This window comes from Anabrus simplex, chromosome 1 (assembly GCF_040414725.1).
Source record: "Anabrus simplex isolate iqAnaSimp1 chromosome 1, ASM4041472v1, whole genome shotgun sequence".
In the NCBI taxonomy this organism is placed as follows: domain Eukaryota; kingdom Metazoa; phylum Arthropoda; class Insecta; order Orthoptera; family Tettigoniidae; genus Anabrus; species Anabrus simplex.
Genome location: NC_090265.1, coordinates 707,308,181 through 707,331,240, shown reverse-complemented (window position 1 = coordinate 707,331,240; position 23,060 = coordinate 707,308,181). Strand labels below are relative to the sequence as shown.

Genomic DNA, 23,060 nt, shown 5'->3' with positions numbered 1-23,060 from the left:
ACAATATAAAATGTAATAACTTGAGAAGTAGTGGAGATATTTACTCGCAGTTTGTTTCTACAAATAGGCTAACTCAAAATGTTTGTTTACATACCTAATAAACCTCAATATGTGCACCATTAGTGGTGTGACAAACATCTAATCGGTATTCCACTTCTCTCCAAGTGTTCTGCAGCATTGTAGGCATAACATTTGCGATAGCCGCATGAATGCGATGACGCAGATCTGGTAGATCACGAACTGGTGTCTGGTACACTTGATTCTTGACAAACCCCCACAGGAAAAAATCAAGTGGCATAATGTCGGGGCTTCTAGGGGACCAAGCAATTGATGGACTACCTCTTCCAATCCAGCGATCTGGGAACTCACGATTCAAGAAATTCCTCACAACTTCCGCATAATGGCATGGTGCACCATCTTGCTGAAAGATCACGTCACGAGGAAGTCATGGCACAACACACTACTCCAACATGTCTAAGTAACGTGTTCCATTAACTGTAGGCTCCGCGAAGAAGAATGGGCCAATAACCCTATCCTTCAACAATCCACACCACACATTCACTTTCCGAGTCCCGTTCCAACTCTATCATTACGTGGGGGGGTTCAGATTCCCATAAGCGGCAATTGTGCTTGTTTACCGTGCCAGAAATATGGAATGTAGCCTCGTCCGAGAAACAGACCGAATCGAGGAATGCCTCGTTTCAATCAATTTTTGCCAGAATTGTCTCAGCGAATGCCTTCCGTAGCGGCCTGTCCTGAGGTTTGATTTTCTGAAAAAAGCTGCAGTTTGTACGTCCATAGGTTCAACCTTTTGTGGACAACATGGTGTACTGTCGAACAAGGTAACTGTAACTGCCTACTTGCTTGTCGAATTGACTAATGAGGGCTCCACTTGAAGAACATGCAGATTAAATCAATAGTAGCCTCTAAAAATGCGTGCTTGGCATGGTGGTCCGACATCGACAGCAAGGTCCCAGATTCACAAATGCGCCTGTCCCATTTCATGATTGTTACGTAAGTGGGAACATCATCAGTTGGTAACAGTCCATACTCACGCCGAAATCTACGTTGTACTAGTGTAACGGATATTATCTCCGCGAGCGAAAGCACACAGAACACCTTCTGGTGTGTAGTCCACACTGTTACCGGTGCGCTTCTCATGAACAATGCAGTTACATGCATGCGCATGTGGTACCACCGCAAGCGAACACAGAAAACAATTTGAGTTACCCTAGTTGTAGAAACAAACCGCCAATAAATATCTCCATTATTTCTCAAGTTATTAAATTTTATATTATTATACCTTTAACCCAGACACCTTGTATATCTCTGTAGAATATTGGTGATTGTGTTGTGTGAGATTTTATGATTTTCTAACTGGTAATTAAGGCTGAAGATGACCCGGTTTATAGGGTCGAAACTAGTCCCTTATATCTAATAAAGATATTTGATGTTTAATCAAATGGTATTGAATAGGTGGACTTCCCTCCTCTAATTGTCACTGTTCATTGTCAATACGGAACAAAATGAAGCTTATTATCTTGTATGAGTAACATTTGTTCGTGGTGGTGCTGCTAATGAAAGTGGTGCTGCGTACATGTAAACATCAGTAGTGTTCACAGGGGAAAGAGCCAGAGGGGATGGGAGGTTGGTGTGGTACATAGAAATGAGAATAGTTTTTGAGTTTTGGTGGGCACCTGAATGTGATTACAGGGTTTTTCGGAAGCAGCATCTCGGGTGTGGGGTAAGCGTGACAGAAGGATGAATACTTGTTTTGGAATGCGGTTATGTGGAGACCAGGAAGATATATGGTTGTGAAAGGTACATTAGTATACCTTCGATCAAAATAACATATTCCCTAGACTAACATCTTACCCGGCAGAAAGCACAACTGCAAGATGAACAGCAATAGAGTACACCGCCCTGCCCACACCAACGACAGTACTTATCGCTGCCATCTTCGTCCAGGGAATAGTTCCCGTCGCCGTAGAAGTTACAGCATTCCTACAATACAAGCAAAATATACTTTTCCAAATATTTATAATTGGAAAAAGATTTTAAGGTGAAAAGTATGGTTAGAAAAGTGGGAGAAAAATGGGTCTGAAAAAACATACATAAAGGTGCAAAAAAGGTGGTAATGAAATCAATTTATTAAGGTTTAAACCGGTTACATGTACTTTCTTTATCCCATTTACTAGGTACTAATAATCTTGTTATAATGGATTACTCACAACGCTTCAATGTTTTTGACAGTATGTTACTGGCACTTTGATCTCTGTAGTTCCTTATATATAGAGAAACCCTGCTCGATATCTACAGAAACCAATGGAGCATAACTTGTCAGCACTTGTTAACAAATTACAGTCAAAGTCACGAAGGATTCCATATTTGTTCTTCAAATTTAATTTGAGTAGGTCTTCAGCAAATCCATCAAGGTTGTCCCTAACACTCATCAACTTCTTCCACTGTTCCTCCTCCTTCATACCTTCTCCCAAACTCTGAATCACATCAAGGCAAATACCTGTAGCCATGCAGTGCAAAATGTTGTAACACTACGTCTTTGCTGTTGGTGCTCGATGGCTGCAGCAGCTGAGGTTAGGGCACATACGAAGCATTTGGTTTTGTCAAAGTTTTCAGAAAAGAAAACTGTGCACCTTATCCAAGTACCCTACTCTGTGGTGGCAGGAAACCATGAAAGATGGAGCCCAGTCACTTCTCGGCACAAAACTTGACGACTGGGAGTCCTTACAAGAATCTTCTTCAGAGTTGCAATGGAGTCCTAAGAACAAGTGGCTTGGAATCCCAGTTTGAGCCACGTAATTTCCATAAGATGATGTTTCTACTGAAGTGAAACAATATTCACGAGAGTCATTCCAAGAAACTCTCAGTTTTTGTGTTGCTTCTCTGTTCTTGAGGTGAAAAGCACAGAGTTGTGTTTATTTCTATGAGTTAGGTTTCAGAGAGACATATCAATAAATATGCAGAGACAAAGTTTCAGACCAATTTCACCTTATTTCTCGAGTAAACTCCAATGATAAAACATAATATTAAGCAACAAGGAAACATCAAGCATCACAGTATATACAGGAAGATACTTTAGGCCTTCGTCCACAGATGCTAATGCTTGTAGATGGAAAGTCAGTCTCAGTTTGTTATTATGAGAGCAAACACAATTTCTGTCTTAGTATTGTTAATATTAATTATTTGGTGCTATTACAGTCGAATGGTGTGCCAGTACTATTAATTACAGCACACTAGTGAAGTTAAATATTACTGTTATGTATTGAAATAACACAAACAGAGAATGATTATGTATAATACACGACTACAACACGAAACTTTTGGAAAATTCTCTGATGAGACAGTTTCACAAAGGGATATGTTGTGAAGACTTGTTCCTATATTTAGAAAAGTGGGAAATCTAAAGTGATAACCGACAATAAAGAAAATTCGCAATTAGGTTCCAAATTCCAAACATTGTACTCAGTCTTTAACAGACAGTCTACTGTACGCCAATGACAAATGATTTTAAATCTAGGAGCCAGCAATCAAACCTAGGAGCCAAGTAAGTTTCCTAGCACTCGCATTGTTGATATACTAGCGTCTAGCCTTCTGAAAAATAAAATATGGTATTAATAGCAATAGGTATTGGTTTTATACACTACAACAGATTACCACAAAATGTAAAGACAGCAAGACATTGAACTAAATAAGATATGTCACTATGTATACAAATTTATGAAACTAGCCAATGTTGCATATTTATATTTTTATACTGTTCTAAGAAACTTGTAAACTGTAAAATGTAAATAGCAGAGTGAATAATGTCATCAACATCAAACTGCACAATTCCTATGTATGTATTAGTCTGTCAAGTTAAAGAATTAATAACTTAAAATTTCAACATTATCTACCCATCTAAAAACAAACAAGATACAAGAAACAACCCATACTTTACAAACATCATTATTTTACATTTCGTGTCCATGCACACGCCGAGGAGCTTTATATAATGTCAAAATACGGAAATACATTCCACGAGAGTGTATGTTCCAATTCACTTTATAACAGCAGTGTTGAAATAATCAATTTAACAGCAAACAAGATTATATTTTGATAGTAAAGGAGCATCGTGTCATAAACATGAGAAGAATATTTGAGTTATTTCTATGTCGGTGATACTTTCTTGACGAGAGGTTTTCTCGACACCCAAACATTCATTTTCCTTCTATTGCTTACATAATGCCACCTTGATTAATATTTAAAATGATTAAAACATTAATATCACAGCAGAAATCACTTGGAGTGTCCAGGGGTTGTGTATTATTCCATGCCCTTTGCAATAGTTCAGCGACACCCAACCAGGAGTTAAACATATAAAAGCTCAAGAAATAAGACGCAAAAAACACACACTCTCTCTCTCTCTCTCTCTCTCTCTCTCTCTCTCTCTCTCTCTCTCTCTCTCTCTCTCTCTCTCTCTCTCTCTCTCTCTCTCGAGTCCCGTTAATCCGAAAGTCCAGTTAATCCAAACTGAAATATTAGTTGTTTTTTAAAAATCTCCTTATTGAAATGAAAGAACATATTATAGAATGACGATTTACTTGCATTTTATTAGTCAAACTTTACTAGAATAACTTAATGTAAACATAATTACACATCATGAACCATCAATCACTGGTCGTTTATCTTTACAAAGTCTGTTAGTTTCTTTTGCCGTAGTGATTGGAACAGACTCAAAGATGCAGTATTAAACCAACGTCTCATTAACATCACTTCAGTGAGTCACCTGTTCATGTTCTGCAGCGCTATCACTGCGAGAACGGCAGAAATATTAAATAAACATCACAAGCAGCTCTTCGCATCCCGAGCACAATACAAAAGTGTAACCCGTTACCGTATTTTAGCAGTTTAGGAGACAAATTTTAAGCTAGTTTTAGTCGTTTTCTCCTCTATGGGTTCTTAACTACTCTACTGTAATATTATACAGTATTTTATTAATGTAAATGCTAAAGAATGGTTGTTTCAAATTACAATATGTACTGTACTGTATTGTAGAAACTATTTTCCACAGACGCTTGAGGCGCTGACCTTCTGAACCAAACTTGGCAGGTTCGATTCTGGCTCAGTCTGGTGGTATTTGAAGGTGTTCAAATACGTCAGTCTTGTGTCGGTAGATTTACTGGCACGTAAAAGAACTCCTGCGGGAGAAAATCCTGGCACCTAGCGTTTCCGGAAACCGTAAAAGTGGTTAGCGGGACGTAAAAACAATATTATTATTATTAGAAAATATTTTCTGGTTAATCCGAAAATTTTGTAATCCAAACAGATTTTGGTCCCAATTAGTTCGGATTAACGAGACTCTAGTGTATATACACATGAGGGTTGGGGCAAAAGTCATGGCAACTATTTTTTTTCTTGAAGATACAAAAGGAAAAGGTGGTAACTACATGTGTGGATAATGAATAGCACTAAAATATCGTCACACACTAATTTATTACAGTAGTATACAGGGCAATATGGCCTTCCCGGTGCAAAAGAATGACAACGCAGTACACATAAAGTTGACATAACAAACCTGAGCCTAAAGACCCTCAAAGTAGTCCGCTGCTCCTGACACCACACACTGCAAACGATGTGGGAGGCGCTGAATACCATCTGCCTCAGCATTTGCCACACTATGTGTGAATCAGGTCACCTGTTGGCGTACAGCATTAGCATGTCCTCTCGTGTTGCAAACCGCCTACCATGTAGTGGTTCCTTAATTTTTCGAATGAGATCAAATTCACAGGGCGACATGTCGGGAGAGTACGGTGGGTGCTCCAATTCTTCCCATCCCCAACATCGCAGTAGCTGCCCTACACGCTCTACTTGATATGGTTTTGCATTGTCATGCAGGATTATTGCACTGTCCACAAGATCCGGACCTTTCTCCCGAACGCCACATCGTACCTGTCGCACCAGGAAGTCCCTATAGTACTATGCGGTCACTGTTCTGCCATGTAGAACAAAGTCGCAAACAATGACACCCCTGGCATCATACGCAGCGATCACCATCAATCTGACTGGGGAAGGATTCTGACGGACCTTCTGCCATCTTAGTGATCCAGCATGTCGCCACTCAGCAGACTGACGTTTCAATTCTGGTTCGTATGCCCTGGCCCAAAATTCATCGATGGCGATTATTCGTGATAAGAATTGATCGCCGTCCTGTTGCCAGCGTGCAAGGTGGTTGGAGCATATTGCATAGTGCAGCCACCTTTGAACTTCCCGTCAGTGCACGCAGTACCCACCGCGATGCGATTTTGCACAGTTGCAGCTCATTACGCAATATCCTGTGGACGGTGCATTTCTCAATGCCACTTGCCCTCTCAAACTTCAGTAGCGTCCATCGTCTGTCTTCATCCAGGAGCTGCTCGATGACGGCACGTGCCACGTCGGTCCGGACACTGACAGGTCGTCCCGAACGTTGCTCATTACTGGTTGACACACGCCCTTGCTGAAACTTTCCGACCCACCGTTCTACCGCACGGTATGGTAGGGCATTATTCCCAAGGGCTTCCACTAATTCACTGCGACATTCCATCGCATTTCTCCCCTGGAGAACAGCTATTTTGATGTAAGCGCGCTGCTCAACACGGGTTACTTCCATCTCACACGACACTCACCAACTGACTGATTTCACAGCCCTCACTGCGCTACTACCAGCTATCAGAGAGCCATCTGTTGTTCTGCATACACACTATGTCTGCAGAACTTCCACACGACACACATACGTTTGTGATCCGTTCACATATCTACAAGAAAAAAAATAGTTGCCATGACTTTTGCCTCAATCCTCGTATATATAGAATTTTAGAAGCCATGGCGACCTGACGCCCGGGATGTCATGCCCTGGTCTACTGATCATGGTTGCCATTTTTGTATTTCCTCGGATCTCCCATATTTTAGCTTTATTTCCTCAAGCCTCAAGTATTTAAAAAGATACCTGCCATAAACGTGTTGCGTTTTTTTTAATTACACAGAAAATAGCTGAACTATCAAACTCTACATTTTGTCGGCAACAATCAATAGCAAATTTTATGCCTTCCGATTTAATGTCCACCATCTTCACTTATGTTTATGAGCTTCCGGTTCCGATGAGACATTTGTCAAAATGAAGTCAATGTAACCGATATGTTTGTAAGAAATGGGAAAGTAAAAAGTAAATTTAAGACTAATCATTTACTTAAGGAGCATACTCTGAATTTATGGAGGAATGCGAGGCATTAAATCGTATGAAAGTCGTCCCCAAAATGGAAGATTTTAAGTCAAAATCCAATTTATCTTAATCATCATCTGGTTTGGAAAGATGAGGTTGCTCAAGAACAAATAAGAATGGTCATTAATGGTTCTGCGGCAGATTCTCCAGGCATTTCTTTAAATGATACATTGCTGTCGGGTATCGCCATTCAAACGGATTTATTCATAATTCTCAATTTTGGTTTATTTGTGGCAGTTGTCATAACTGATATTAAGATGATGTATCGTCCGATTCTCATTGATCCCGCACAGAGGGACTTGCAGCAAATCCTCTGGCGTGACAATAACAAAAAACCTGTAAAGGTGTTTTGTTTAAAAACAATTACTTATGGGCTGAAACCTTGTGCATTTTTAGCTATCAGAACTTTGCAATATCTTGCCTAACTTAGTCATCTGTTTCATTCTGATGTTCTTATCCTTTGGTGGAGGAACTTTTCCACTTATCTCAAGACTTAACTAAATTATAAAATAGTGGTGGTTTTCTCTTACATGAATGGTTTTCTAATTCTGAGAAATTTATCTCATTTACCCCTAGAGTTCAAGCTCTAGATCTGGTAGAATTTTTTCAATATGAAACTACTGTGAAAGCCTTAGGCTTACATTGGTGTCCTCAGACTGATTCATTTATTTATACTAATACTAAGCAACAAATGATATTAGGAATTTCTAAGATTTTTGATTCTTTGCACTATTCAGCTCCGATAGCAGATGTTGCTCAACTTTTCATGCAGAAATTATGGTTGTTGAAGGCTTGTCCCCATGCTTATGATAACAGAAACTCTGAAGGAGAGAACCTGATTGATTTCTGTGTGCGAAACAACTTAACCATATAGAACACATGGTATTAGAAGAGGGACAGCCATAAAATAACGAATTACAGCTGGGACGGAAAAGCTTAAAGACTATGATCGATTTCATCATCACTGATAGAAAAGCGGGTCAGTATGTTACAGATGTTAAAGTCATACCCAGCAAGTGCCTAGATAGCGAACATTGGCTACTAATCACTGATCTAAAAGATGTTCATGTGTCCAAAATTAAACAAAAGAAAATGTCAAAAGATTAAGACATGGCTGACGAAGGATACGAAGAACTATGAAGCGACGGTAAGAGCCAAATTACCCAAAACTGAGAAATGGGGAGTAGAAGAAGGGTTCTTATTCAAAGAAATCCTTGTAAAAGAAGCCACGGAAATTTGCGGAAAAACAAGTGCCACACCAAAAGCGAAGGAAACACTTTGGTGGAATGACCGAGAAGACAGCAGTAAAAGATGGAAATATACTGAAAAGAATTTAGACCTCATAAAACAGAAAACAGATGATAGACAAAATGAATTAGAAATTGAACATCTAATACAGGAATACCAGAAAAAGAAACTGGCTCTAAAAAGACTGATCCAGGAAGAAAATGAAAAGTGCTGGGATGACTTTACTACAAGGATAGACGGAAGACTGTCAAGGAAGTAGGAAACTACTATACAAAATAGTAAACAATAAAAGAAATGAATATATAAACATCCCTGCACTGGAAACAGATGATGGTAGCTTAATACGAACACAGGAAGGGATCAGGGATGAAATGAAGAAGTACTTCAACATGCTGTTAAATGGAGATGGGGGCAACACCACCATCAATGACAATAGGGTAGATGAAGCCAAAAACATCAAATAACCATTAACATGGCTTGAGGGAGAAACAGCACTAAAGAGCATGCGAAATGGGAAGTCCCCAGGCTTTGATGACCTCTGCTCAGACATGATAAAGGCAGTTGGAATACCGGGCTTGAATTGGCTATATAGAGTGTTATCAGTGATCTGGGAAAGAAACAAAATCCCACAAGATTGGAGTAAAGGAGTCCATCATCCCACTGTTCAAAAAAAGGCAACCGACGGAAATATGGAAATTACAGAGGCATCACGCTGTTATCACACACACTGAAGTTGCTGGAAAAGATCATAGAAATTAGGAAGACAGTGGAACCTTTGCTTGAGGAAGAACAACACTGGTTCAGAAAAGGTTGAAGTACTGTGGATCATATCTTTGTAGTAAAAATGCTGACAGAAAAGTACTGGGAATATGGAAGAAAACTTGTGATTGCATTTGTGGACATTGAAAAAGTATATGATAGTGTTCCTCAAAACAAGATATGGGAATGTCTGGAAGACCTAAAGGTGCCAAAGTACTTAATTGACAAAGTCAAGATGCTATACCAGAAGTGCTACAGTTGTGTCCAGATAGGCAACAGACGATCAAAATGATTTGAAACAAAGAGAGGTGTCCAACAAGGAAGTGCCCTGTCACCACTCCTGTTCGTAATAGTAATGGACAAGGTCATAAAATCTATCAAGAAAATGGACAGCGAACCAAATGCCCTGGTATCTGCTGAAGATGTTCTCTTATGGGGAGAGACAGAAGCTGAAGTTCAGAAGAAACTTAACGAATGGAACATTCAAAACTTTTGGACTGAAAATGAACAAAACAAAGACAGTGGAAATGACCATCAACAAGGAAGGAACAAGGTCAAATATATTTCTGGAAGGAGCAAAAATCGAATCAGCCTCCCACTTCAAGTACCTCGGAAGCACAATCTCGAAAGACAACACTGTTAGGCAGGAAACACTCAGGAAATCTCATAGGCAGAAGACCACAGGAAAGACCAAGAAAACACTGGATAGAGACTGTAAGATCACATGTCGAGGAGAGAAGACACAAATGGGAGGATGTACTGGAAGAGAAGATGTATGAAGACAGAAGGAGATGGAGAGCGCTTGTACACCACACCCGGAAAACTGGAGTTGGGAAATGATGATGATGTCACGGTACTGTGTTGCAATGCAGACAGAAGCGAAAGACTTCCTCCCCTCGTCATAGGAAAGTTCGATAAGCCACGATGTTTCTGTGCAAGCACAAGGCATCTAAAAATGCAAACAGTACAGTAATCCAAAAAATAAGGCACTTGCACAGGAGAGCAAGCATAGATTTGTCCTCGTCTTTTAATCTCTTTTTTTCTTTCGATGCATGAGGTTATGTCTGCCAGTGACTTATCCATGTGTACCAGTTGAATATTATAAATGCGCCTTGTTGGCTACATTTTGGAAATTAGTTTTTTTTTTCTTTTTCCATGGCATTTCAAAGGTTAACTGTGAATCAATGTAATTGCATGTAGTAACAGGTCTCATATTTTGTGACACGGCAGGGGTTGGCATTTCTGAATTACGAGCTGGCGGTTAATTGGAAATCATGTAATTCGAAGTCATTTTTGTGTCACTATGACTTCGAATTAAGATTTTACTGTATCGCAAAACGAGTTCACGTTTCAAGTTTTTACATTGCATGAAAAGAATTATCCACCACTGGTCGTGACACTCTCCGAGTAAAAAGAGACCGTGTGAGAAGTGTTTCAGACGTGGAGTGTGACAAATTTGTAAGAAATTTAGGAGAGGATTCTAGTGATGCAAGAGACAAAGAATCTTCCAATCTATAGCGAATCGAGCCTATTGCAAGATCAGATTAATGAAATACCTGTCAAATAAGAAGAACTACTTGCTAATTTTCATGACAAATATATTCTATAGCAGTGATAATGCCTTTTTATCATCTCAAATACATTCAGGCAAAGTAGCTACATCCGTCATGTTCATATTTACGTAAAGACCACGTGGAACTAAAGTAGTAATATGAAATGTTTGTTTATGCCTACGTTACTCTTTTGCTGGAAGAAATTTTATTTTATTTTATTATCCTTCCTGAAATTAGGGTGCAGGGATTATTTGTGTAAATACGGTATTGGCATGGACCTTCCTGGTTAACACAACCGTCACTACTTTGGCCATCTTTTATTTCTATTCTAATTAGCAAAATACCTGAAGTCCATCAACTGGCTACAGTTCAAGTTGTATGGGAAATTTACCCTTTGCTTCACCAGTTTTCCACCTTTCATAGGTTGGTAAGAGTGATGGCTTATATTCTTTGATGGAAATTTTTAGTAGTTTTTTAGGCTGTTCAGCCTTGGGTTCCACAACCTGAAGTGTAAAATGCCACTACAAAGGTGCTGTTTATATTTCAATAGGAAGCCTTCTCAGAGGACTTTAAACTGTTCAATAAGGGGCCCCCTCTTCGTCAAGGGAGTAATTTATCATCTTTGTCTCCCTATCTGGGTTACGATGGTATCGTAAGGGTGGGCAGTAAACTATCTTCTGCCCCTTTATCAGAAAATAAAAGTCATCCTATTATCTTACCTTTGAAACATCATGTTACCAAATTGATTATTAAGTCATTTCCTTATTAAAATCTACATGCTGGTACTAGAACTCTGTTACCTCATCAGAGAATATTACTGGCCTATTAATGGAACCCACGAAGTAAATTCTGTCATGCATAAATGCATTCAGTTTTTCCACACTAAACCTGTGTTTGCCTCCCAGCACATGGGGGATTTTCCTTCCTTTTGAGCACAACCTCATTGGCCTATTGCTCTACAGTACTAGTCACGTAAACCTATTCGGTAGAAAACAAATATCGCCGCCCTATTCTCTCTCTTTTTTTCTTTTAATGGCTCTTCACCGCTGCCAACTTGACTAGTTACATACTGAAATCACGAGACATAACCATCAACAAACTAACCTCAATGTAAGTACTGCATCAATAATGGAGGATCCCTTACCGAAGTATATGATCACTATATTCATAATTAGGTCGGTTTTCAAGCTCAATGAGGAATTAAGGAAATGCACACACTCTCTCTCTCACCCTCACTATTTTTTTTTTTTGCTAATTGCTTTACGTTGCACCGACACAGATAGGTCTTATGGCGGCAATGGGACAGGAAAGGCCTAGGAATGGGAAGGAAGTGGCCGTGGCCTTAATTACGGTACAGCCCCAGCATTTGCCTGGTGTGAAAATGAGAAACCATGGAAAACAATCGTTAGGGCTGCCAAAAGTGGGGCTCGAACCGACTACACCCTGAAAGAAAGCTCACAGCTGTGCGCCCCTAATCACACTCAATTTTTTGTTCTATATTTCTGCTTTTATTTTGATACACACATTACTATAACTGTATTCTTTGGTTTTTGCCTTGTGTAAATAATTCAGCTCCCTTCCTGAAATTTGCTATTATTGGTCGGACTGAAGAGAAACTACACTGTAATAATATGCACAAGCAAATATATTACATATACATATGCTGTGAATCAATACAGGGTAATTCAAAATGACGGACCCAAATTCATAAATTTCTTCTACGAGATCTAATGAACATATACTGTGAGATATGCGCAAAGAAAGGCAAACTCTCAAAGTTTAGTTCAGTTTAGATTTCATCTCACGTTGTTTCATTTTCAGCCGTTACAAGCACGCAGGAAGCGAGTACAGAAAATGGCTGCAGCTGGAGAGCAGAATTAGAAATAGGAAAGGATTTCCACCTATCAATACTTGTTTATTGCACTTATTATGCTACAGGACCGGTTTCGACCCTTTACATAAGATTACGATGGAGAGCACAAGTCGTTCTGTGCGCTTGATTACCATGTAAAAAGTCTGTGATTAGTGTTCAACGGCGTTTCCGTACCAGGTATGGAAGAGACCCACCTACTGGAAAAGCCATTCGTGCGAAGTATGCAAAATTCAGAGATACGGGCTGCATCTGTAAGCGAAAGTCGAATGGCCGTCCTTTGACTGGGGAAGAGACAGTGGAACGTATTCACGCCAGTTTCGTGTGGAGTCCGCAGAAGTCCACCTACCGGGCAGCGAGGCAACTTGAACTTCCACAGGCAAGTGTTCGGCGCATTCTGTGGAAATGTTTACGAATGAAACCCTACCGCTTGCAACTGATGCAGGCCTTAAAAGACACTAATTATGCTGCTCAATTAATGGAAGAGGATGGGTTCTCCGAAAGGGTAATTTTCAGTGATGAAGTGACTTTTCACCTTTCCGGGACTGTGAATAGACACAACGTAAGGATCTTCCACTAACATTGGACGACCATCGTGCCCGCATCACAGTAGCCATCGCAGAGATTGTCTGCGACACACTACACAAGGTTTGGCAGGAGATAGACTATCGGCTTGATGTATGTCGTGTTACGCGAGGTGCTCACATAGAACACTTGTGATATGACTGAAAAAATTTGAGTGTTTACCGTTCTTAGCACATGTCTCACCTTAGGATATGTTTACTAGATTTCACAGAATAAATTTATGAAATCGTGTCCATCATTTTGAATTGCTCTGTAAGAATACACAAAGGCTAAGTCTGCAAACCATACCAAAGTCATGACAAGACAAGGTTACGTTACGTTAGGTAAGTTGGGTTAAAAACAACATTTCCTTCTATTTGAAATGAACTGATCTTTACAGAGGAAGTGGTTGCTGCAGGAATTTTCAGCAACAGTGTCATGGAAGAGCTGGATGCCCTGAAAGGTTATCATAGGGGCAGAGAAATGGAGGACATAAAGAAGACGATAGATCACATGCATACAAAGTTGGGCAACCTGATGTTACGGAACCCAGCCCGTACATATTAGGAGCCAGTATCTGAGCTCTTCTACAGGCAGAAGGTGTTGGCACAATCTGCAGCAGGAGACAAACTGAAGGCACTATTCAGCAAAATACCATCACTGAAAGGTATTCCCATTGATAAAAGTGTGTTTGAGTATAGGGGTCTTTAGGATATTCTGAAGAAAAACGTGGAAATATCGGTGAAAGACGCTCTTCAGGCAATGCGTGAGGATCATCAACCCTTTGTTAATGGTGCATTAAGGGCAGTGTGGGTTCCAGTGTCAAACGTAAATTGTGAAAGATTTTCAAACCTTTCTTGTGTGTTGACCAATTACAGAACTAATCTCACGATGACAAATTTGGAATTACTGTCATCGTACACTTATAAATGTAGCAGGGAGTTAAAGTTTGTAAATGTCCTTTTTTGCCATTAATGCTTGCAAATTTGACTTTTGTGGTGATAATTTTGCAGTTCTGATATAAATATTTGAAAAGACTGCCTGCGTTTTTATTTCCACAAGATCCACATTATCGAAGAATTTGTCTTTCTACCCAAGAATTTTTTATTCCTAATCAAGAATTTTAATTACCGTATTTACGCGAATAATCCCCGCATATTTTTTTTTAAAATTCGAGGCACGAAATTGGGGTGCGGGTTTTATTTGTGCCAAGGTTGCCAACACGCTCCTGGTTCACCTAGTGTTCGATGCTGAGTGTACAGTTATGCTTTGTGCAACCATAGATGGAAGAAAACTGTCCCCATATGTTACATTTAAACAGAAAACAATTCAGACTTTTAATTCGAAACTGACTTTACATTTTTTGTTAATAGTGCCGTATTTAACAGAGTAATTTAAGTTCAAAATTTCTTCACGTCACGATAGAACGCGTCTTCCGGAACATGCAAGGGTAGCTTTCTGCAATTTCACTCACTTCGGTGTGTCTATAGCGTGTTTCACAGTTGAAAGTAGAGTGAAATCATAATTCTTTTGTATTCAGCGTTTTAAGGAAAGCCACAATATCACATAGCAGGCAGTACGCGGAAAAGCAGAATCCGCAAAAACTGGCGAGGGTTGGCATTTCTGAATTACAAGATGGCTGTTAATTCGAAATCACATAATTGGAAGTCCGATTTCTGTATTACAAAGACTTTGAATTAACGAGGTTTTATTGTATCCCAAAACTAACATCAGATTTTGCCGGTGTGTCTATTTCAAGTGTTTACATTGCATGAAAAGAATTATCCACCATCGGTCGTGTTACTGTCCAGTAAAAGGAGACCAAGTGTGAGAAGTGTTTTAGGCCCGTATTTACCAACGTCGGTAAATTTTGCTGTTATCTTAGTTTTTTCAAAACTCGGATATATCATTATTTCGGATAACGCTCACTTCCGTAATTATCTTGGTTTACCAAAACTAAGTTTTTGTTTCAATCTCAATTTGAACTGCATTTTTTCATACAGACGTACAGAAAAAAGAAAACTACAGAAAACTACGTGCTGCCGCCACTATCGAATTGTAAACAAGTTTTTGATTCCATTTGGGTTTGCAAATAATTTGCATAAATTATGTCCCCTATTGAGCAGAAACGGAGAAAGAAGCCTGACTTTCCAAGAGAGTGAATTGTTATTGAACTTGTTGGCAGAAAGCATTAACAAAGGGAATAAGAAAAAACAATTATAGCCTACACATTGTACGTCGCTCAAAAAATAAGTCAGTATTCCTTCATTCTTCATTAAAAGTCACCCAGTCGTGTACCGTACAAGATATTAGCTATAATCGAGAATTCATTTTGGCCTACCTATGTGTCGGGAATTCCAGGTTATGTTCGGAAGCTTTAGATAACCTAAAATGTGACTGAAAATCAGTCGTCGTAGTCCTGGAAATATGTCGCACGTTCTTTCATTCATCTAGGACGTTTATTAATTGTATAATTTTGATCATATTACTCGTCGATGTGATTTTATCTTTCAATTAGATATTCCAGCCGCCTACGGGTGTTACACGTGGAGTGTGACAAACTTATAAGTAATTTAGGAGAGGATTCTAGTGATGCAAGAGACAATGAATCTTCCCATCTACAGAAATCGAGCCTATTGCAAGTTCAGATTAATGAAATACCTGTCACATAAGTAGACCTACCTGCTCATTTTCATGGAAAATATATTTCATAGCAGTGATATTTGCGTAAAGACCACGTGGACCTCGCGGAGTGATACGAAATATTTGTTTATGCGCAAGTTACTCTTCCGATGAAAGGAATTTTAGTTCATTTCATTTTTTTCAAAACGAGCATTTCTAAAATGAGAGTGCGGGCATTATTCGACGGCGGGGATTATTCGGGTAAATACGGTACTTACCCAAGAATTTCCCCTCACTACTCAAGAATTTTTTTCCCTTTTTACTCAAGATTTCAGCACAAATTCATTCAAAAAATCAGTGTCCCTACTCTCAGGTAATCAATATATTGGTTTTTAATCTTTTAAATAAGAAGAAAAAAAGACATACCTGAAGAATTCTATTAGCAATATGTTAATTAGACCTTGATGGTCGAAAAGAACTTAAGATTGCACTGCAATCACTTTTTATGGCACTTTGCCGGTTTTGTTTTTTGCTCTATTTATATTCATTTTGATACCAAAAGGGCTGCATCAATTTATTCTATCTGAGCACTTACTACTTTCAAATTTTCACAACTAACATTGCTTTCTGTACTTTTCCATATTATTTCCAACTTATATGGCATAAAAGTAATGTTCATCTTGCAACTTATGTTGCGTTTTGTGTCAATCTCTTGTTCGTTTTTTTTAAGTTGCATATGCCAACTCTGGCCTAATTACGAGTAACTTACAACAGTGTTACCTTTCAAAGTCAGGCTTTGGCCTTCCAGTGGATCTTTCATTCTTTCCCCTAAGGTTTTTAGTCTATAATTATCCAAAACCCCTCCAGCATGTGAGTGTTAAGCATCGCAATGGAATCAATAAGATGGTTAGGAAAGTGATGATGATGATGATGATGATGATGATGCAGAAGAATGAAGTAAATGTATTATTATCATTTCTATAACCTAATGTTATATCATGTACTGGTATTATTCTTACTGGTTACTAAGTGAAAGGGAATACATTACAGTATCTATGAGAAGTGAAATATCAGAAGAAGAAAAGGATGAGAGCTGCCAAGGAAATTCTTAAGTTCTAATTCCAAGGATGATCCTGATTATCAGCCAGATGATTCAGAAGACAGTGACAAGTAGATCAACATAATGTTCAAAGCAATAAGAATAAAAACTAGCCAAGTAGGTGGTGACAATGCCTTCTTTATATTTGTATTGTATTTTTCTGCAGACGTCAGTGAAGAAAATTCTTCAAGTTGCAACAAAAAGAAGTCATCTGAGAATATAGAAAAAATGCACAAGGAGTTGCAAAAACTGCTGGAAAGTCAGGAGAAAATTCGGAAGGAAGAGCTGATTACACAGCAGTTGCAGTTAGAAGGGACCACAAGAAGGCACCAGTTCCAGAAGAGTGGAAAAGAAACAAAAGAAGAAGAAGAATCAATAGGCAACTAGGAAAATCGTATATTTCTACAACAAATGTCAATGTTCCTGTAAGAAGTATGAAAGAAAAACATTGTTCTAAGTTAACTTCAGGGAACATGATAGGAGAAATGTTCACCGTACCTTCTGGGAACTTTGATCAACTGAATTACATCCTGGTTGAAGAGTACAACAAAGTTTAAGGATAACAGCGAGTACTTTGCAAAAGAACAAGAGCAAGGGGTACTTTCTAATTACGGGGAATTAAAAATTCAAGTAAGTGTGGAATGCTTTTTGAAGACATTTGATATTTCAAGACTTTTACGTGAACAATGATATGAAAAATGAATGAGTGCATTTTACTGTAACTTGGATGAAGATAATGTGCTGAAATGAAGTTCCTTAGATCAGCTGTACAGAAAACAAGGAAGGACAGAATTAGGAATGATCCGATACGAAGAGACTGCAGGTCATCCTGACCATGGAAAAAAGGCCAAGTGTTGCAAGGCTGAAGTGGCTAGGACACGTTAAGCAGATGCAGTGACTCAAACACCAAGGAAGTATTTTGAAAAGATCGTTCGGGGACAAAGACTAATTGGACACCCTAGAAAAAGGTGGTTAGATCAGACAAAAGAAGAAACATGGGATGCCCTAGAGAGAAAAGAAACATACCAGAACCATAATAAATGCAGGCATATCGTTCTTAGATATCCTACCCAACTCGCTGGAAGGAATTCATGAAAATGATGGTGTGGATCCAGGATCACAAATCTCAGCCACACAAAATGCTCTTTAAATGCTCACGATAAACCAGTTTTTCACATCCTTCCTATGAGATGCAGAACTAGTCAGCAACAACCAAGTACTTCAAAAACAGAGTTAGCTGCGGCATGTGAGGGTCCTGAATACATCAGCACAGATCTGCTTGACATGCTTGGCGGCAGGCGGCATTATACAGCATCAACTCAATAATTCTAAAATGGTTAATTCAAAATCCCACCTAATTCGAGGAAGCTCTCGTTCCCAGAAACATGAGATATGGTTTTGAATGTTATTTAAATTGTTTAATTCGAAACACGGATAATTCAAAATTCGAAGTACAATGTCTGCCCTATTACCGAAATTCAGACTTAATTCGAAACTGCCTTTTATTTTTAAAAAATAGTATGTTACACAGTAATTTAAATTCAAAATTTATCCGTGTCACGAAAGAATGCGTGTTCCAGAACGTGGAGCGGTAGCTTTCCGCACTTACACTCACTTCGGTGTGTGTAAGTGTGCTTCATAATTGCTAAGTTGAATGAAATCTGAATTCTTTTGTATTCAACCTTTTAAGGAACGCCTTAATGTCGCGCAGCAGGCAGTGTGCGGAAAAACAGAAAGCGCGAACACTGGCGATGCTGACAGTTGACGAAAAAGCATGGCTCATATAATCAATTCGGAGGCACCAAATAATATTGTCATTTTTGATGAGACTGCATTGCTTTCTTTTAATGCCGAGCCCAAACGGTCTTATGGTTTTAAAGGAGAAAGTGCCAGCCGGGGAATCGTACAAGGGTGGAGCTAATTGCACTGTGTTGCAATGCACACGGAAGAGAGAAACTTTATCCCCTCGTCATAGGAAAGTTCGATAAGCCACAAGGTTTTAAGAGCGTAGGGCACTTTCCGTACAAGTACGAGGAATCTAAAAATGCAAACAGTACAGTGATCCAAAAAATAATGCACTTGCACAGGGGAACCAGTACACTTTATCCTCGTCTCTGAATTGAGTAATTTTCTTTCGCTGCGTGAGGTTATGCTTGTCAGTGATTTATCCAAGTGTATTATTTGAACATTGTAAATGCACCTTGTTTGATACATTTTGGAAATAGTTTTTTCTTTTTTCTTTTTTTTCATGGCATTGGAAAGGTTTAAACTGTGAATCAAAGTTAAATGCATGCAGTAACGGGCCTTAGAATATTTTATAATGCGGCAAGGGTTGGCACTTCTGAGTTACGAATTGGCGGTTAATTCAAAATCACGTAATTTGAAGTTGATTTTTTAGTCCCAATGGTTCATGTTTGTGGGTTACTGTAGTCACGTCCTACTTCATGAACCATGGGCAACGGCTGAGTGGCCTATTAAGTGGTCCTGAGAGTGGGGATACCAGTTGCTATGGAATGGGAGTGGGCATCTCGGACATATTCTGAGTTCTGGCCCTCCTTGTGCTCAGGCGGCTAGGACTATACAATCCACTGGTGGTCCATAACTCGTTAGAGGAGAGATCCTCACTTGGACTATGTGCACGTAGGGTAGCATCCTGCTTCATGAATCTACCGGCTCAGAACATTTTAAGCAAGCCTCGGACTATGGGAGTAACGGAGTCCCACTCCCATTTGACTGGCGAGGGACTCCTTGGAAACAACTTGGCGAACGAAATGGAATTCGACGGAGACCTATCAATATTAATGGGGCTTATGGAAGAAATAAAGTAGAACTGGCTGAGTCAGCAAAGAGGATGCATCTGGATGTGCTAGGAGTAAGTGATATTCGCGTAAGGGGAGATAACGAGGAAGATATAGGAGATTATAAAGTGTACTTGACGGGTGTTAGAAAGGGAAGGGCAGAGTCTGGGGTAGGGCTCTTTATCAGGAATAACATTGCACGGAACATAGTTTCTGTTAGGCACGTAAATGAGTGAATGATGTGGGTAGATTTGTCATTTGGAGGAATTAGAACTAGAATTGTGTCCGTGTGTTCACCATGTGAGGGTGCGGATGAGGATGAAGTTGACAAGTTTTATGAAGCATTGAGTGACATCGTGGTTAGGGTCAACAGCAAGGATAGAATAGTGCTAATGGGCGATTTCAATGCGAGAGTTGGAAATAGAACTGAAGGATACGAAAGGGTGATTAGTAAATGTGGGAAAGATATGGAAGCTAATGGGAATGGGAAGCGTTTGCTGGACTTCTGTGCTAGTATGGGTTTAGCTGTTACGAATACATTCTTCAAGCATAAGGCTATTCACCGCTACACATGGGAGGCTAGGGGTACCAGATCCATAATAGACTATATCTTAACAGACTTCGAATTCAGGAAATCTGTTAGGAATGTACGAGTTTTTCGCGGATTTTTCGATGATACAGACCACTATCTGATCTGTAGTGAACTAAGTATCTCTAAGTCTAGGGTAGAGAAAGGGAAATCTGTCTGCAAACGAATAAGGGTAGAAAATCTCCAGGATGAGAACATTAGACGGAAGTACATGGATATGATTAGTGAGAAGTTTCGAACAGTAGACAGTAAGCAGGTTCAGGATATAGAAAGTGAATGGATGGCATACAGGGATGCTGTAGTAGAAACAGCAAGGGAATGCCTAGGAACAACTGTGTGTAAAGATGGGAAAAGGCGAACATCTTGGTGGAATGATGAAGTGAGAGCAGCTTGTAACCGTAAAAAGGCTTATCAGAATGGCTCCAAACAAGGGCCGAGGCAGACAGGGAGTTGTACGTAGATGAAAGAAACAGAGCGAAACAAATAGTTGTTGAATCCAAAAAGAAGTCCTGGGAAGATTTTGGTAACAACCTGGAAAGGCTAGGTCAAGCAGCAGGGAAACCTTTCTGGACAGTAATAAAGAATCTTAGGAAGGGAGGGAAAAAGGAAATGAACAGTGTTTTGAGTAATTCAGGTGAACTCATAATAGATCCCAGGGAATCACTGGAGAGGTGGAGGGAACATCTTCTCAATGAAAAAGGAAATCATCTTGGTGGTGTTGTGAACAGCCAAGCTCATGGGGAGGAGGAAAATGATGTTGGTGAAATTACGCTTGAGGAAGTGGAAAGGATGGTAAATAAACTCCATTGTCATAAGGCACCAGGAATAGATGAAATTAGACCTGAAATGGTGTATAGTGGGAAGGCAGGGATGAAATGGCTTCATAGAGTAGTAAAATTAGCATGGAGTGTTGGTAAGGTACCTTCAGATTGGGCAAAAGCAGTAATTACACCTATCTATAAGCAAGGGAACAGGAAGGATTGCAACAACTATCGAGGTATCTCATTGATTAGTATACCAGGCAAAGTATTCACTGGCATCTTGGAAGGGAGGGTGCGATCAGTCGTTGAGAGGAAGCTGGATGAAAACCAGTGTGGTTTCAGACCACAGAGAGGCTGTCAGGATCAGATTTTCAGTATGCACCAGGTAATTGAAAAATGCTACGAGAGGAATAGGCAGTTGTGTTTATGTTTTGTAGATCTAGAGAAAGCATATGACAGGGTACCGAGGGAAAAGATGTTCGCCATACTGGGGGACTATGGAATTAAAGGCAGATTATTAAAAGCAATCAAAGGCATTTATGTTGACAATTGGGCTTCAGTGAGAATTGATGGTAGAATAAGTTCTTGGTTCAGGGTACTTACAGGGGTTAGACCTTTGCTGTTCATAGTTTACATGGATCATCTGCTGAAAGGTATAAAATGGCAGGGAGGGATTCAGTTAGGTTGAAATGTAGTAAGCAGTCTGGCCTATGCTGACGATTTGGTCTTAATGGCAGATTGTGCCGAAAGCCTACAGTCTAATATCTTGGAACTAGAAAATAGATGCAATGAGTATGGTATGAAAATTAGCCTCTCGAAGACTAAATTGATGTCAGTAGGTAAAAAATTCAACAGAATTGAATGTCAGATCGGTGATACAAAGCTAGAATAGGTCAATAATTTCAAGTATTTAGGTTGTGTGTTCTCCCAGGATGGTAATATAGTAAGTGAGATTGAATCAAGGTGTCGTAAAGCTAATGCAGTGAGCTCGCAGCTGCGATCAACAGTATTCCGTAAGAAGGAAGTCAGCTCCCAGACGAAACTATCTTTACATCGGTCTGTTTTCAGACCAACTTTGCTTTATGGGAGCGAAAGCTGGGTGGACTCAGGATACCTTATTCATAAGTGAGAAGTAACAGACATGAAAGTAGCAAGAATAATTGCTGGGACAAACAGGTGGGAACAATGGCAGGAGGGTACTCGGAATGAGGAGATAAAGGCTAATTTAGGAATGAACTCGAAGCTGTACGCATAAACCGGCTTCGGTGGTGGGGTCATGTGAGGCGAATGGAGGAGGATAGGTTACCTAGGAGAATAATGGACTCTGCTATGGAGGGTAAAAGAAGTAGAGGTAGACCAAGACGACGATGGTTAGACTCGGTTTCTAACGATTTAAAGATAAGAGGTATAGAACTAAATGAGGCCACAACACTAGTTGCAAATCGAGGATTGTGGCGACGTTTAGTAAATTCACAGAGGCTTGCAGACTGAACGCTGAAAGGCATAACAGTCTATAATGATAATGTATGTATGCATGTATGTATGTATGTATGTATGTAATGACTTTGAATTAACAAGGTTTTACCGTTCTGAGGTAGTTTTACACCGTTTCCATAAGAAATATCTGTTTGTTGCTTGTCATGGGCAATAACTTAGGGTGACGGAGTATCATGTGGAATTATACAGGGGAATGACTATAATTAATTTTTCTTCCATCATTGTCACAGTATGATTGGGTAAGCAATCCTTTACACTGTATCTTAAGACTAAACCAATGACCCTCCTCCAGATACATGTCAGTGGTTTTACATTCCAATGACTACCTTCATTGTGTTTGGAGACTGACATTATGTTACACTTTTCAACTATCTTCTGGTATGATCTGGACTTATCAACAGCATGCCTGCTAATTTTTGAAAACAAAAAATCAGGCGGTTGT

General features: G+C 39.5%; 1 protein-coding gene across 1 annotated transcript in view; it reads right to left on the bottom strand.

The window, feature by feature from the left end:
* The window catches only part of LOC136857368 (transcriptional regulator ATRX), a 605,506-nt gene that overhangs the window by 514,109 nt on the left and 68,337 nt on the right, over nucleotides 1-23,060 (bottom strand). Inside the window, exon 6 of the mRNA XM_068225161.1 lies at nucleotides 1,876-2,004. Coding sequence (XP_068081262.1) covers nucleotides 1,876-2,004 — 129 coding nt within the window. The remainder of the gene's footprint in view (nucleotides 1-1,875; nucleotides 2,005-23,060) is intronic.